Source organism: Loxodonta africana, chromosome 24 (genome assembly GCF_030014295.1).
Source record: "Loxodonta africana isolate mLoxAfr1 chromosome 24, mLoxAfr1.hap2, whole genome shotgun sequence".
Lineage (NCBI taxonomy): Eukaryota > Metazoa > Chordata > Mammalia > Proboscidea > Elephantidae > Loxodonta > Loxodonta africana.
The window spans coordinates 31,351,613-31,368,545 of NC_087365.1; the positions used below are offsets into that span (position 1 = coordinate 31,351,613).

At 46.2% G+C, this 16,933-nt stretch overlaps 2 protein-coding genes across 3 annotated transcripts in view; one reads left to right on the top strand and one right to left on the bottom strand.

The window, feature by feature from the left end:
• Positions 1-1,981: 1,981 nt before the first annotated feature.
• Positions 1,982-15,259, bottom strand: LOC135228638 (uncharacterized). Its single transcript, XM_064276474.1, has 3 exons — positions 15,173-15,259; positions 4,588-5,453; positions 1,982-3,510 (listed from the first exon to the last, which is right to left on the bottom strand). The coding sequence occupies exons 1-3, from the start codon at positions 15,257-15,259 to the stop codon at positions 3,015-3,017; spliced, it is 1,449 nt and encodes a 482-aa protein (XP_064132544.1). The 3' UTR covers positions 1,982-3,014.
• Positions 3,478-16,933, top strand: part of HCK (HCK proto-oncogene, Src family tyrosine kinase) — a 52,312-nt gene continuing 38,856 nt past the window's right edge. The window contains exon 1 of one of the 2 annotated variants that reach the window (XM_064275945.1): positions 3,478-3,501. The gene's annotated coding sequence lies outside the window, so the exon portion shown is untranslated. Of the gene's footprint in view, positions 3,502-4,707; positions 4,869-16,933 lie in introns of those variants that run through there. The other variant, XM_064275944.1, reaches the window with a different exon arrangement.

The window sequence follows — 16,933 nt, forward strand, 5'->3', positions numbered from 1 at the left end:
GAGCAACTGGAAATTATACATTGCTGGTGAGAATATAAAATATATCCACCTTGAAAACCAATTTAGTAGTTTAATGTAAAGTTAAACATACACTTGCTACGTGACTCAGCAATTCTACTCTTAAGTGTTTACCAAGAGAAATTAAAACATGTCCACACAAAGACTTGTAAATAAATGTTTATAACGGCATTATTCATACAGCTAAAAACTGAAAACAACCCAAATGTCTATCAGCAAGTGACTGGATAAACAAAGTGATACATGTGTTTACGGAATTCTACTCGGCAGTGAACAGGAGCAAACCACTGGAACCTGAGAACTGAGATCCATGGAGAATCTCAAAAGCAATATGTGATTGAAAGAAGACAGATACAAAAGAGAACATACAATATGATTGCATTATGTGAAATTCTAGATAAGACAAAGCTAATCTATGATGACAAAAAGCAGATCAGTGGTTATCTAAAGCCAGGGGTGGTAGGCGTTGGCTGCAACAGGACATAAGGGAACTTTTGGGGGCAATGAAAATGTTCTGTATCTTGATTGAGGAGGTAGTTACACTGGTGTGCATATTTGTTAAAACTCATCAAACTGTACATTTATAAAGGTTGCATTTTATTGTATGAAAATTATACCACAGTAAAGTTGATAAGAGATTTGGGAACATGTACAGGAATTTTTATTGCAACATTACTTTAACAGCAATGAATTAGAAAATTGGTCATTAACAGAAGAATGTTTCAGCTCTGTGTGACCCTCTGCCATCAGAATGGCAAACATTTGGAAGGAGATGTAGCAGATGCAGATAACACCCCTCCCATGTCCCCTCAGCCTTTACCAGGACCGGCATCTCTTCCTGGAGGTTCTCTCTGGTGGCTGGATCCCTCTCTGCCCAGGCATTGACACGCCCTGGGAGTAGCCATTAGCCACTGTCTGACAGGAGTTGGTGTGTAAATGTCTTAGTTACCTCATCTATCAGGTAGGATAACTCTCAAGTGGTATAGTACACTGTCTCCCAGAGTTCCCCAGCAGGACTGAGCTCCAGTTGCATACACTGGTAACTTGCTTGATGTTATTGTTAGTTGCCACTGAGTTGGTTCCAATTTATGATGGCTCACTTGATAATGCTTCCTTAATTGGTTTCCTTCCCTTCCTTATCTCACTCACGTCTCTACCAGTGTTATCTGTCTCCAAAAAAACAGCTACTTTCACTTGAATCCTTGTCTAAGGTTTGGTTCTGGGGAATTCATATTAAGACCAGGGGGTGATACCAAAAGTTGATGAAGTTAATGGGGAAATTGTTGGAGAGAAATTGGGTGGCAGCCATTCTGCAAGTATCTATCATTTTTGGCAAAAGCAAGTCTTAAAACTTTTCACACAGGTCCACTAGGGGATGTAGGTAAGGATGCCTAGTGTGGCATTGTTTATGTTAGTGAAAAGTTGGGTGCAATCTAGGTGTCCATGACTAGGGAAATGGATAAATAAAATGTGGAGGATGTAAACAATGATTACATGGTAGTTAGAAGCAGTGAACAACCAGTACCTCCAGCAACGTGGCTAGATATTAACAGCACAGTGATAGAGTGAAAAAAGTATGAAATTTATAAGTACAATTCAAGTAAATTAAACACACACTTAAAACATTTCCTACTTTTTTTTTTTAAAGTATATACATATATTTAAGCACATACACCAAACACATAAGAGCAGAGGCATTGTCTTTCCTGTTCATTGTTGTGAGCTCTTAGGGGACATTTGGCAATGTCTGGAGACATTTTTGGCTCTCACAACTGGGGGATGTGTGTGCTACTGGCATCTAGTGTGTTGTTGTTAGTTGCCAGTTGCCATCAAGTCGGCTTCCACTCACAACAACCTTATGTATAAGAGAAGGAAACGTTGCCTGGTCCTGCACCATCTTCATGATCATTGGTATGTTTGAGTCCATTGTTTTGGCTAATGAGTCAATCCGTCTCATTCAGGGTTTCCCTCATTTCAGCTGACTCTCTGCTTTACCAGGTTTCACTGGCTAAATCTTTTCAGAAGTAGACTGCCAGGTCCTTCTTCCTAGTCTGTCTTAGTTTGGAAACTCAGCTGAAACCTGTCCACCATGGGTGACCCTACTAATATTTGAATACCAGTGGCATAGCTTCCAGCATCACAGCAACACACAAGGCCCCACGGTATGACAAACTAACAGACACTTTACCAGGACGGCGAGACTATGTCTCACATACTTTGGACATGTTGTCAGAAGGGATCAGTCCCTGGAGGAGGACATCATGCTTGGTTAAGTAGAGGGTCAGTGAAAAAGGGGAAGACCCTCAATGAGATGGATTGACACAGTGGCTGCAACAATGGGCTTAAGCATAACGATTGAGAGGATGGTGGGTGATAGAGCAATGTTTTGTTCTGTTGTGCATAGAATCACTATGAGTCGGAACCAACTTGACAGCACCTAACAACAACTGCTTTACCAATCGCGATGTCTTTTTCTAGCAATTGGTCTTTCCCGATGATGTGTCCAGAATAAAGAAGCCAAAGTCTCCTTCGCTCCCAAGGAGCATTCTGGTTGTATTTCTTCTAAGACTAATTTGTTGTTCTTCCAACAATATTCTTCACCAACATCACAATTTGAATGCATTCACTCTTCCGTCTTCCTTTTTCATTGTTCAGCTTTTGCATGCATATGAGGCGGTCAAAAAGACCTCATATATTTGGGTCAAGTGCACCTTAGTCCTCAAAGTGACATCTTCGCTTATTAACACTTTAAAGAGATCTTTCGCAGCAGATTTGCCCCATGCAATTTGTCCTTTGATTTCTTGACTGCTGCCTCCATGGGTGTTGATTGTTCATGCAAGTACACAGGTGGTGGATCTAGGGGGTAGAGGTCAGGAATGCTGCTGAAAAGCCTGCGATTCACAGGATTAGCCCCCTTTCAAGAAAAATTTTAAGTCCAAAAGTCCAGAGTACCGAGTATGAGAAGCTTGACTTATCCCAGCACTCAGCACAGTGTCCTACACAGTACTGCTGAATGAATGAATGAATGAATAAGAGACAACGGTAGCCAGAGCTGGCTTGTGGCTGTGGAAGAGAGAGACACAGTACATTTTAAAGTTGTGTCTGGTAGAATTTAGGGTGACAGTTCCTCTCTTTTCCAGGGGCAGATGGGTTGTGCTCTTCTCCAGCGCTGAGCCGGATCCCATCCAGTCACCCTTCTGCCTCCTGTCCACCCTTCTCAATTTGGGAAGCTGTCTGTGCTGCCAGGAAATGGGCAGGAACCAGCCAAGGGCAGTTTTGCGGGCGCAGAGCTTTGCATGGCGTTTGACTAGGGCAGGGCCTGTGGACGGGAAACCACTGACCACAGAAGGGCCGGGAAGGCCAGGGATGCAGCGTGGGAGAGGCGCCTGGGCTAAAAGGCGGGTGGATGGGGAGACCCAGAGGTGGCGAGGACTTCGGGATCCCCAGAGAAGGAACTTAAAGCAGAGGAGGGTGGAGTACCAGGTTAGACTCCTGTGGGATGAAGGGAGATGGGGAAACTAGGTTAGAATCTTGAGGAGGGAGGGCAACCGAGTTAGGTTCTTTAGGGAGTCGGTGGACAAGGGAGGGATTAGAATTGGGGGGGCAGGTTAGGACCCTGCTGGGAGAGACAAGGTGGGGGTTAGGACCCTTCAGGACTAAGTTGGAGTCTTTGAAAAGAGGGATTCGAATCCTTTGATAGGTGGAGTTAGAATCCCGGGGCGGGGGGGGGGCGGATTAGAACCTTCGGGTGAGCAGGGTTAGAGTCCTGAGGGGGAGGTTAAAATCCTTCTGGAACAAACGCGGGAATCACTCAGGAGTGGGATTAGAATTCCTAGGGTTAGAGCTATAAATCTTGAGAACCTGGTTAGAATCATTGGAAGAACCAGAAACCCACTGCCGTAGAGTGGATTCCGACTCATAGGGTTTCCAAGGCTGTAAACCTTTAGGATGCAGGCTGCCACATCTTACTTCCTCGGAGCGGCTGGTGGTTTCGAGCCGCCGACCTTTGGGTTAGCAGTGGATCGCTTTAACCACTGTACCACCAGGGCTCCTTTAGAACTAATAAAAAAAAAATAGAGGAGTTAAAATCCTTGGGGGCAGGATTAGAAATCTATGGTGGGCGAGGCTAAAAATCCTTTAGAAGTGGAATCGAAAATCCTCTGCGGTCACAGTTACGATCTTAGGAGGAGGGGGCCGGGTTAGGGTTCTCTGGAGCGCGGGTTCGAAGCCCTAGGGGCAAGGTTTGGAATCCTTCGGGGACTGGATTAGGCTCCTTCCGAGGCGAGGTTAGAGTATATTAGGGGCGGTGTCACGATACTGGGAGGAGGAGATGGGGGCTAGCTTCTTTGAGGGACGGGTTAAAATCTTTGGGGCGGAGTGAGGACCTTTGACGGCTGTGTTAAAAGCCTCCAGTGGGCGGAGTTAAAAATCCCGGCTCCTGGGAGGAGTGCACCCAGGGTAGGCTCCCCAGGGAAAGGGTTAGAATTCTTGGCGTGGGGTTAGAATTTGGGGGAAGGGGTCAGGCTCCTTTGGGGAGGGGTTAACACCGGCGGGGCGGGGCTAAAGTACCTCTGGCCTGTGGGCGCCCGTGAGTCCCCGGTTCCAGCCCCCCGGCTCCGCCCAGGCTCAGAGGCGAGTGGGAGGGGACCGAGCCGGTTCAGCTGGAGAAAAGTCCGAGAAGGCCCGCGGCTCCGAAGCCCCTGGGAGCCGCGCCCCAGTATTTTCTTCTCGAAGGTCACTCCGTTTTCCTCCAGGCTCGGGCGCCCCGGAACCCCGGGGGCTGCTAAGCTGAGGGGGCGCCCGAGCTGCGAGAATCCGGGCTGCCCGCGAGACGAGGAGCGGGCACCCAGGTGAGTGTCGCGGACAGGCCGGTGGCGGGAGGATAGCACCTGGCCGGTGAGCTCGGGGTCCTCGGGCGGCGGAGGGAGCCCGGGGTCTTGGGCAGGGCTGCCTGTGGGTGCAGCCAGTCGGAGGGGCGGGAGCAGAGCGCGTCCGGGGAGCCGCGGACAGGCGGTGGGATAGAGGACCAACGGGGACAGGTGGGTGCCCAGGTCAAGGAGGAACTGCCATGGCCCAGCTGGGAGCCTGGGTAGCCCAAAGGGAGGGCTGAGTGACTTTGTGCTCGAGTGCCACTTCTCTTGCCGTCCAGGTTCCCCTTCTGCAAAAAAAAAAAAAAAAGAGAAGGAAGGGATGCGGCTCCCATGAGCAGACGGGAGGGGAGGGCCTTTCAGTGGGGGAGGATGACAAGTCACAGCGGGCTGGCAGCTGTTCGAGATCCCCTCCGGCCCAGGCCGGAGGGGGAAGGGGGCAGCTGGGTGGGGGCGTGACCTATGAGCCACACCCAGGCGGGGTAGCAGCTGGGCCAACTCCTTGAGCTCCCTTTCCCTGCCGGTCTTGGCCGGGACCCCCAAGAGGTCTGAGTCAAACCCCAAAACCTCTTGGGGAGACCACAGGATGTTATGAGACCTTGGGCAAGTCACTTCATTTCTCTGAATCCCAGTTTCCTTATTGGTAAAACAGGGCTATTAATTCCTTCCTCAACTGCTACAGTGAGCTAGAGTTTGTGAGAGGTTGTGTACGTGAGGTTGTTGCCTCTTAAAAAGAAACCGTTTAGTGTAGTGGTTAAGGGAGAGGACTCGGGTAGGGGATTTGGCCTTTCTGTGCCTGGGTTTCCTGGGAATAAAAATAATAATACCTCCATCACAGAGTTGTTTAGAGGATTAAATTGAGTTACTTAGGGGAAAGCTCTTAGAGACCGCCTGATAGGTATACATGCTTAATTTGTTGCCATAGCATCAGAGTCCCTGGGTGATGCAAATGATTAACCGGCTCCGGATAACAGAAAGGATGCAAGTTCAAGTCCACCCAGAGGCACCTCAGAAGAAAGGCCTGGCAATCTACTTCTGGGGGAGAAAAAATCAGTCATCGAAAACCCCACGTAGCACAGTTCTCTGACACACATGGGGTTGCCATGAGTTGGAATGAACTTGGTGGCAACTAGTGGCTGGATTGTCGTAGCTGTTAAGGTCTAAACCAGTGGTTCTCAAATTTTAGCGATACATCAGCATCACCTGGAGGGCTTGTTAAAACACAGATTGCTGGGCCCCAGCTCCAGAGTTTGTGATTTAGTAGTCTGGGGCAGGGCCCCAGAGAATTTGCAGTCTCAAACGATGCTGGTGCTGCTGGTTCCGGGACCACACTTTGAGAACCACTGACCTAATGTATGGCTGGTGCAGAGAAAGGTCTTAATAGATATCAGTTCCCTTATCCCACAGCTTTCTTGTCACTATCCCTTATTGGGGAAGTGGAGATTTTTAAAAATACAGAAAAGCAAAGAGACTAATACACTAAGTATCCCAGGAACCCAACACCAGGAATTAACAAATGTTAGCATTTTGTCATGCTTACTTCCGAGTTTTTTTTTTTAATGAAATTACTAAAAGTAACATGAAATTGAACCCCTCGCCCATATCCCTCCCAGTCTTGTTTCTCTCCCTCCTGAGTCTACCACTGTCATAAATTACAGCCCTTCCAGTCCATGTTTTTATAAATTTACTGCATATATATGTAATGCATCAATAAACAACACACAGAATTGTTTTCTTTCTTAACATCTACATAAATACTACCTAACTGTAAGAGTCTTCTGCAATTTCTTTCTTTCTTTTTTTTCCTTCACATCATTAAGCTGTCAGGGTCTACCCATGATGAGAAATAATGGTCCCTTCATTCCTTTTAACTGCAGAGGAGTGTCCCAGTGAGTGACCACCCACATTGTTTCTCTTTTCCCTGTTGGTGGACCTTCAGGTTGTTCCCAGGTATTCACTGCTATAAAAGATGCTGCGGGGACCATCCTTTTCTTTCTTTCTTTTTAAAATTGTGCCTTAGATGAAAGGTTACAGCTCGAGTTAATTTCTCATTCAAAAATTTATAAACATATTATTTTATGACATTGGTTGCAGTCCCCCCAATGGGACAGCATGCTGTTCCTTTCTACCTCGCCTTCCCTGTGTCCATTGGTCCAGTTCCTGTCCCTTCCTGCCTTCTCATCTTGCTTTTGGGCAGGAGGTGCCCATTTGGTCTCATATATCTGATTGCACTAGGGACCATATTCTCACTTGGGTTATTTGTTTTATAGGCCTGTCTAATCTTTGCCTGAAAAGCGAGATTTAAGAGTGCTTTGGCTCTGAGTTAGCAGAGTGTCCAGGGGCCATAGCCTCAGGGTTCCTGCAGGTATTACTTGAGGGCAATGCCAAGGGGCTGATGGCTTCCCTGAAGGGGCCCCTCTCTCCCTCCCCTTGGGGAGAGGACAGGTAGGCCTGGAAGGGTCAACCAGGGAGTCTGGGGCAGAAACGAGAGAAGAATCTGGTTCTGCTGACCTCCCAGGTCTCACATTTTCACTGCACAAGGGCAAGAATCCTCATCCACCTTGTTCACTGTGCCTGGCATTTAGTAGATGCTTGAAACCTGGAAGCATACCTCTACTGTCAGCCCAAAAAACTGATGTCTGAGGGCCCTTGCCCCAGCGGGTGAGGAGAAGGGTGTCTGTGCTCAGAGAACTGGCAGCCAGGGCTTGGAATTAATTCTTCTAGAAAGAAAATTTCTCGGGGGCATGGACGTGTCTGCCTTGTAAACCACTGTGTCCCTAACACCTGACTCATGGTTGTTGTTGTGTGCCATGGGTCAATTTTGACTCCTAGCACTCATTAGGCCCTCAAAATATATTGAATGGACAAACGTTAACAAACGAATGTTGAACGACCTCTGCCCTCGCCTGCCTTAGATATTTCAGCCCATAGGTGTATTTCACTTGGCCATATTGTGATTCTTTCTAATCAGTTGCTGACATTTAAAATCAATAGAGTTCACGTAAATCTGGATTCCTGTCTTCTGAAAAATTAGACAAGCAGCAGTCCTGGGACTAGAACCTAGGTCTCCTGTGCTCTGCTATTCCCTCATGGCAATACTGGTAGAGCTAAATAGGGATGAGCCGTGAACCGGGCCTGGGCTGTAGAGTTTGTACCACCGTTGCCTGGTCCACTCATGTGCAAACCCTCCAGGCCCCTAGAGCCACTTCAGTTTTTAAGCCCAACCTTCCAATAGTGACAAGGCCTCCCTTTTTATAGAAAAGAATTGTGAGGCACAGAGAGGGTAAGTAACTTTCCCAAAGTCACACAAGTTAGTGGTACAACCTCTCTCAGCCTCTATCTTTCTAAATAACCCCCTGTAACAATTTGGTCCCTACTCCGTTTCTCCAGTTTTCCCCACCCCAAGACTGGAAGTTTCAGTGTACACTTAGAGACATTGGGTAATGATGCAGAGGAAATCCTTGCTCAAAAGTAAAATGCGCCCTTGCTCTTGGCTCGTGCCTATGGCCGCCCTCTGCATGGTGCTGCACTGCAGCTTGTATTCCTAATTCTGCCCTAACGGCACCCACCTGAGCTTCCACAATCACCCTGAAGTCCTTCGGCCCAGGAGACATAAGTGCACCCATGAGATAGGAGTCCCACCCTTATCTCTGCTGGAGAAACGAAGAACGGCAGATGGAGCACAGATGTGAATTTGTGTGCTAACTCTGTGTCATGGAAGTAGTGATGCGTTGGGCAAATCCCTGCACTTTCTGAGTCTCAGTTTCCTCATTTGAAAAATGGGGATAGAAAAGATGCTATTCTATTCATGTGGCACAATTCCTTTTATGATAAAACACATACATATAAAATGACATTCCATATTTTCTATGGGTATATATGTCTTAGTTTGAGTTTCCACAGAAGCAGACCCTAGACAAGGTTTCAAGTGCAAATAGTTCATATAGGAGCTGATGCCCGAAAAGTCTGGTAGGAGACTGGGAAAGTGAGACAGAGAAGAAAAGGTCACTAATAAAGATGTGTTACCAAGCAAGTTACCATGGAGGGGGGTGGGGGGGGCAGATGGAGCTCAGTCCTGCTGGGCGACTCTAGGAGGCAGTGTAGAACATGTCCCAGAGGTGAGAGAATTAGGATATGTATCCACTTCTTCCATGGGTCATTGATTGGGGGGGCTTCTCCTGAGGGGATAATTGTCTAACACTTCTGGCCTGCCAAGCTCATGGGCAGAGCACGCTTCAAGTGACCACAGAGAAATCTCTCCGACCAAGAGATACACATGCTGGTAGTTGGAAGCCCAGTCAGTTTTCCAAAATGGTAAAGGGTGGAGTGATGAGGTGAAGCACCAGCAGCATCTGCTTCAGTTACCTGTATGCGAACTCAGAGGCAGGGGGTCTGGGAAGGACGCACGTGGAATGTTGGTAGAGGTTATGGGGGCGGTGGTGAGACTGGTCTGTGAAGGGAGTGACCCAAGGGTCCCTTAGATTCATCTGTAAGGTTTTCATTTTTAACAAGAAGGTACTAATGTTTTCTTTGGCTGATAAAAGGTAATTTTCAAAACAAAACATACACTACACAAAAATGAAAGAAACTGAGGTCTGGAACTCTGTCATATATATATTATCATATATATTTTTCTTATTATAACATATATATAAATATGACCGTATATTTATATTATATTATAAATACATAATATATTTATATGGAATAAAAGGTAAATGATACATTTGAATAAATATATATAAACATACAATTCTATATATTTGTATATATGACTGTATATACAAATGTATATATATCCACCTAAACCCACTGCTGTCAAGTCCATTCCGACTCATAGCGACCCCACAGGACAGAGTAGAACTGCCCTGTAGACTTTCCGAGGAGCACCTGGCAGATTCAAACTATTGACTTTTTGGCTAGCAGCTGTAACTCTTAACCACTATGCCACCAGGGTTTCCATATATATATATATATACTGCAAAAAGGGCCATGAGCATGTGTTATCGTGGCTCTGAGTGCTCTCTTTGTGGAGGACAGGTTTGGGGGCAGCCTACCTTAGAGCATCATGGGAAATTAGAGTTAAAAGTTGCCCCAGGACAAACTGGCTACCATGTGCTTTCTGAAGGGGACAACCTCCACTCAACTCTGGCCAAGGAAAGATGAGAGCCAGTTCTGTTCTCCAAGCAGAAATGAGCAAATAGGGATAGTTCTTCTCCACAGTCATCACTACGGTTCAGACGTGGAAACTGTGCCATCCAGGAGCTGAAAGGGGACTTGATTCAATCTTGATTCAATTTATTGAACACCTGAGTGTGTCCCAGTTTTAATGAACTAAACAAAGTCATCCTTACCCTCGTGGGCCTTACATTCTAGTGAAGGACAGACAATAAAAACAAAGTAATATGTGAGGTATTAGGTGTGTTAGCCCAAGTTCTTTGAGAAGCAGACTCCAAATGGGATGAAATATGCAAGAAATTTATTATAGGAAACGCGTGTAAGAAAATATGGAGAGGAAACCAGGAGAGGCTGGGAGAGCCATCAGATGCCAAGGCAAGTCTGACCCAGAATGAAAAAGAGAAGGAAGGAAGACAGGGAGGGGGAAAGCGAGAGAGGGAAGAAAGAAGGGAAGGTAGAAGCGTCTTAGGCTGTAGTGCAGTTCCAAGGAAAGTTCAGTGAGGCTATCAGGGAGCCCGTGGGCCAAAGTCACCCATTAGAGGTCCCCAGGCACAGGCCTGCCTCAGTCATTGACTGCGAGCAGCCCTTGAGAGCAATGATGGACTTCAAAGCAGAGCAGCTAGAGCTATCGCTCCATTATCCTCTCTGCACTTGGAGATCTGAGAGGGACATCCTCATGGCCACCATAGGTGGCGATTAGAGTCATGAAAGATAAAGCTAGTAAGGGCCTAGAAAGTGATGGAAGTTAGGAATGGGAGTTCCTGTCTTAGTCAGGGTGATGAGGGAAGGCTTCTCTGAAAAGATGGGATACGGGAAGAGAGCTGGATGAAGTAAAGGACACTATCTGAAGAACCAGGAGGCAGTACATGCAAAGGCCCTGAGGTAGAAGAAGCATTGTTGGTGAGTTGAGGAATAGCAAGGAGGCTGGTGTGGCTGGAATGGAGTGACCAAGGGAGGGTTGGTAGGAGACAGGTCAGCGAGGTCACAGGGAGCCCAGATTATGGGGCCTGCCATGATCTAACTTACATTTTTAAAGGCTCTGATCTGTAAGAGGCAGAATGGAGATTCAAATCCAGACCTGTCTGACTTCAGATCAGATCCCATCCCACATTTTCCAAACTGCCCAGCCCCTTGCTTAACTTAGAGGTAAAATTATTCCAAGGGGGTTCCAAGGAAACTCCTTAGGGAATTGGCCCCTGTTGGAAGAAGACCTTTCCCCCACCCCCACGGCTGAGCAGTTCTGGGAAGGGAAAGTTCCTCTAGCTGGGCAGGCTTGAGGCTGGGCCCTGGCAGTCTGCTTTTCTCAGCTTCCTGTTTGGATTCTTCCCCTTCCCGTCCATTCCTCTGACCCCAATGGAGGATGAGAGGCAGGAGAGCTGGATTCCAGTTCTACCTGCCACTGAGCAGCTGAGGGACCTTCTCTCCCATGGACCTCCATTTCCACAACTGAAAAACAGGTTCGTAATTCTTCTGGTCCTGATGACTTCAGCCAAGTATGGTGAGGCCTATAGAGGACTGAACATGTTACATTCATTCCGCAAATGTATATGGAGGGCCTACAATGTGCCAGGTACTTTCTAAGCACAGCTCAGTACCCTCAGCTTAATAGGGTCTGTATTCCATTCATCCTGACCTTACTCTGATGGGTCTAGTACCTAATTTCTCTTCTATCAAAACCTGCTATCAGGGAAGACTTTGCCATCAGCCCTTAACATTTGAGTATGAATTGCAATCCCTTACAAGAATTTCCTTTGCCAAGGGAATTTGTATTCTGAACCAGAGTTTTGACTGGGGCCAGAGAAGCTTTTTCTCTGAACCTGTAGGATACAAGGAGGAGGAGTTAGGTCCTAGATTTCTTGAGAATACAGGGGAGGGAGGCAAGGAGGGCTGTTGAGGCAGTATTTCTCACGACTGAGCTGGTGCTGGGTGAGATACACCTTCTTGGTTGGTCTTTTTCCTAAGTGGCTTCTGAATTTTCCTCACTACCTTTACCCAAAAAATAAGCCTAGTAAACCCAGGGGGGTGAGTAGAGAGAACCAACGCCTATTTAACCACCTACTATGTGCCAGATGGAGCCCTGGTGGTATAGTAGTTAAGCATTTGGCTGCTAACCAAAAGGTCAGCAGTTCAAATCAACCAGCCACTCCTTGGAAACGCTATGGGGCAGTTCTATTCTGCTCTCTAGGGTCGCTATGAGTCAGAATTGACTTGATGGCAATAGTTTGGTTTTGGTTTTTATGTGCCATATGACAGAATACATGGAAAAGGAATACAAAGAGTTTAATATATGGGGGCTATCACAGGGATATCTGGACACAAACAGAAGATGCATAACACCTAGTGGTGACTTAGGGTGCTAATGGTGGGATTTCAGGCAACAGGAAGCAGGTTGAGAAGACAACTGGGAGAAGCAGGGATTTCCCAGTCTCTTTGAAAGTTTTTTTTTTTTTGAAAGTATCATTCAGGGAGAGAAGGAAGGGCTTCATGTGACCCTCACTACCACAGTGGTGGTGGGAGGAGCTTTACGTTAATGGATAATAAAGCCTTTTTTTATGAGTGATGCACTAATGGTGACCTTTCAGCACTGGAGAGATATTTGCAGACATCAATCTTCTCAGCACCTATGAAACTGAATTGTGTTACAGAGTCAACCACCAAGCATAGGGAAAAGGCCACCCCAGCCCCAAGCCCTCCTTTGTCCAACTGGATGGAATTTAAGTTCTTCCTCTTCAATTTCTGCAAAGGAGGGATTGGTCTGAAGCAATGGTTCTTAATCATGGTTATATATCACCACCATCATCACTGAGCACCAACTATGGGCTAGGTGTTGGGCTAAGCCCTTTAAATCCTTACCTCATTTATTTCTGACATCAGCCTCATCCTGTTAACATTACTAGTAGACCCACTTGATGTATGAGGAAATAGAAGCACAGAAAGTTTTAAGAACATACTTAAGGTCTTAGGACTGGTGAGTGGGGAAGCCAGGATTTGAACCCAGGTAGTTTTTTTTTTTAGACAGGTAGACAAGCATGAGATGCATCCACTGGTTTTTAAGCTGGGAAAACTTCACAGATTTCACTTGGCAGGACTCTTTGCAATAAGGGACAGAAACCCAACTCAAACTGGCTCAAGCAGAAAAGAGAGGTTATCGGAAAGTCCATGGGCCTGACAGCTTCAGGCAGGGCTGGATCCAGGAGCTTCAGGTAGGGTTATATCCAGAAGCTTGTATTTCCCCATTCCTTGGCTCTGCTTGCTCCTGTAAGCCTCTCTCCCTATAGTTTCAGCCAAAGGCCTATGTTTGGCTCTCACTGGCCAGGATTACTCACATCCCCGTTGGTGCTTCTATTACTGCAACTCTAATTGGTCAGAGTTGGTCACAGACCCGTCCCTGCAGCCAAGGATTGGAGTCAACTCTATCCTAACCCATGAACTGCGAATGGGGTAGAGAGAGTTCCCAAAGGGAAATTTTGGAGCTGTGGTCAGAAGAAGGGGGAGCAGACACTGCACAGGAAAGCCCCACAGTTGTCCCCTTCAGAGATCTTCTTACCTAATGTCTCATTTCATATCTAGGGAAACTGAAGCCCAGAAGCCCAGAGAGATGTTGAGGCTTATCTAAGGTCACACAGCAAGCTTGTGGCAGAAGTGAGACCAGAATCCAGGACTCCTCGCTCTTGGACCTTGCAAGCCCCTGCTTGAGCCTAGAAGCTCCCAGAAAACTGTCTTCTGCTCACTCTAAGGGATTGGCAGTGCCCTGGCCTCTTCCACCTGGGTTTGACTCTGAGTACAGGAGGAGTCTCTGGGACCTCTGCAGCCAGCATGGTGGCTATAGAAAGTGGCCAGGTTAAGCATTTCTCATTTTCCTCCCACCCAGCACCCACAGAGGCTAAGGGGATGAGGAGCAATTTTCAGGTCCCAGGAGTTGGCAGTGACCTGAAGAAGTGTATTTGGCAGGGGTCAGCAGTTCTGAGCTAGCGTGGGGCCGAGTGGGCCACTTCCGCTCTCAGAGCCTGGTTTAGAGCCACATTAGACAAGAAACATGTATATGTGGAGGTTTTTAAAAAGCCTTTCACATCCCTTATCACATGAAACCTCAGACCAAGCCTGAGAAGCAAGTGTCTTCTATTTTCAGGGAAGGAAATGAGGCTCAGAGAGGGGAAGTGATTTGCCCAGGGTCACACAGCCAGTCAGTGGCAGAATCAGGATCCAAACCTGAAAATTCTGGCCGCCAAGTTCAGCCCTAATTTCACTACATTGGTAGGTCTCAAATTTAAGTGTGTGTAAGAATCTCCTGCAGAATTGTTAGAAATTCAGATTCCAGACCCTCATCCTCAGAAGCTCTGGTTCATTCAGTCCAGAGTGTGCCCAAGGCCCAAGATATGGAAGAATCAGTAAGGACCCTTTGGGTACGAGTGGCAGAAACCCAATTTGAACTGCTTTAGGCAAAACTGGGAATTTATTTGCTCATTAACTGAAAAATCCTAGGATCAAAAAACTTCAGGCATAGCTGGATCCAGGTGCTCAAACATGTGTTCAGGAGTCACTTTGTCTCCATTGCTCATCTCTGCCCTCCTCTGTGGTGGCTTCACTGTAAAGCCTTTCCTTTCATGATGTCAAAGTGACTCCCAAGAGCTCCAGGTTCCTACATCTCAACAACTCTTATAGAAAGGGCCCTTTTCCTAATTTTTCCAACAAAATCCTGGGGCTGACTTTCATTCTCTCAGCTAGGATCACATGCCCACATCAGAGCCAATCACTGTAGCCAGAACACTCTGATTGGTCAAGACTGCATCAAGTTGCCAATCCCCCGAAGGCAAGAGTGAGGTTAGTCCCACTAAACCTCATGCACTAAGTGGAGAAAGCTGGTTCCCCAAAAGTAAATTTAGGTGCTATTATCAGAAGAGAGGCAGACACTGATCGTGCAGAAACAAGAGATGTTCACTCTACCAGGGCTTTTCAGCTAGAATGTGCATGAATCACCTGCGGGCCTTGTTAAAACATGCATTCTGATTTGGGAGATGGAGGCTCTGCACTTCTAACAAACTCCCGGATAATGCTGGTGTTGCTGGTCCTCTGAGTAGCAAGGTACTCTTCTGCCTTTCTAAACCCACTTCAGGTCCTCTGTGGCAGGGCACTTGCAGGTCCCACTCTGCAGAGAGGTCTGGGCCTATGTAAACCTCTATGTCATCCTCCTCCATGGTTCCCAAACCTGCCTGAATGTCAGTGCCACCTGTGCAGCAGTAGAGAAACCCAGCTTCCTGGGCTCCACTCCCGATTCACTGAATCATCCTTTCCAATGGTGGGAGTCAGAGTTTTATTAAAAGTTCCCCCAGGGTGTTCCAGGAGCAGTCAAATCTGGGAACCAGTAGTCAACATATTGCAGATTCACTGTGCCCTTCAGTGGCCTTTATATGAGAACCCAAATGATCAATTCTCTTCTGAATTTAGTTCCCCCAAAATATTTGTTTCTGTATTCTGTTGACGAGTTGCTGTACTTCCTGGGATCTTATGGCAAGGTAAGTTTCCATTTTTATCTTGCCAGTAGTAAGTAAACTTGGAGATAAGTCTAGTATTCATGGACAGTATCAGCCCCACTCTAGGCTTCTGGTTCAATAATCTTGTCTTTCTAAATGGTGTAAAGTAACCCTTTTTGAGTCATGAACTGTTTTGCATATGGCTTCATACCAGGAGCTTTTTCAGATTCTCTTTGGAAGTTAGTTCTTCTTTGGAACATTCTTGACTTTTCCCAAATCTTGACTTAGCCAAATCCTCCCTGTTTTTTAAAACTCAACCCATTATCCGGCTGCTCAATTATTGTTATAAACTGGGTACCTTTTCTATAAACACACTAATATATACATCCACACATATATTCCTTTTTTTTTTTTTTAATGGTTTGATAGGATACATGTTTTATCAGTTGCTTTTTTTCGCCCAGGAAGTATCTTAGCAATTTTTTCATGGCCCTGCGTGTCTGCCATTCCCTAATATTCTGTGTGTGACTTCGGAATGTAATTCTGTGTGTCCAGTCTTCACTTCCCAACTTGGTTGTGGGTTCCTGGAACAGGAACCACATCCTACACTGTTACGTTCCAATGCATAGGACATGGCACTCTGGGTATGTATTCATTCATTAAATGTGTATTATGCTCGTACTGTATGCCAGGCAAGCACAGAGCTAAGTACTGAGGGACATAGACATAAGCATGACCCAGACACAGCTCTGTCGTTTTGCATGATGGAAACATTCTATATCTGCACTGTCTATTACAGTGGTCTGAGCCCCATACAGCTATGAGCACCTGGAGTTGGTGAGCACTAACTGAGATGTGCTATAAGTGTAAAACCCACCTGGGCTTTGAAGATTTACTCCAAAAAAAGAAAAAAAGAATGAAAAATATCTTATTAATAATTTTTACATTTACTGCATGCTAAAATGATCCTTTTAAAAAGTTTTGTTGTGGTGAAATATATATAACGTAGCATTTGCTATTTCAACCATTTTTATGAGTACAATTCAGTGACCTTCATTATGTTCACCATGTTGCGGAACCGTCACCGTTAGGGTAGTTTCTACCATTTCGAAGTTTTTTCCTCACCCTTAGCTTTAAGCAGTAACTCCTCTTTTTTCCCCTCCTATTCCCCCTGGTAACCACTAATGAACTTTAGTTTCTGTGCCTTTGCCTATTCTAGATATTTCAGGTAAATGGAATCATATGATATTTGTCCTTTGGCGCCTGACTTATTTCACTCAGCATAATGTCACCAAGGCTCATCCATGTTGTAGCATGTGTCAGAACTTCGTTTCTCTTTATGATTGAATAATATTCCATTGTATGGACATATCACATTTTGTTTATCCATTCATCTGT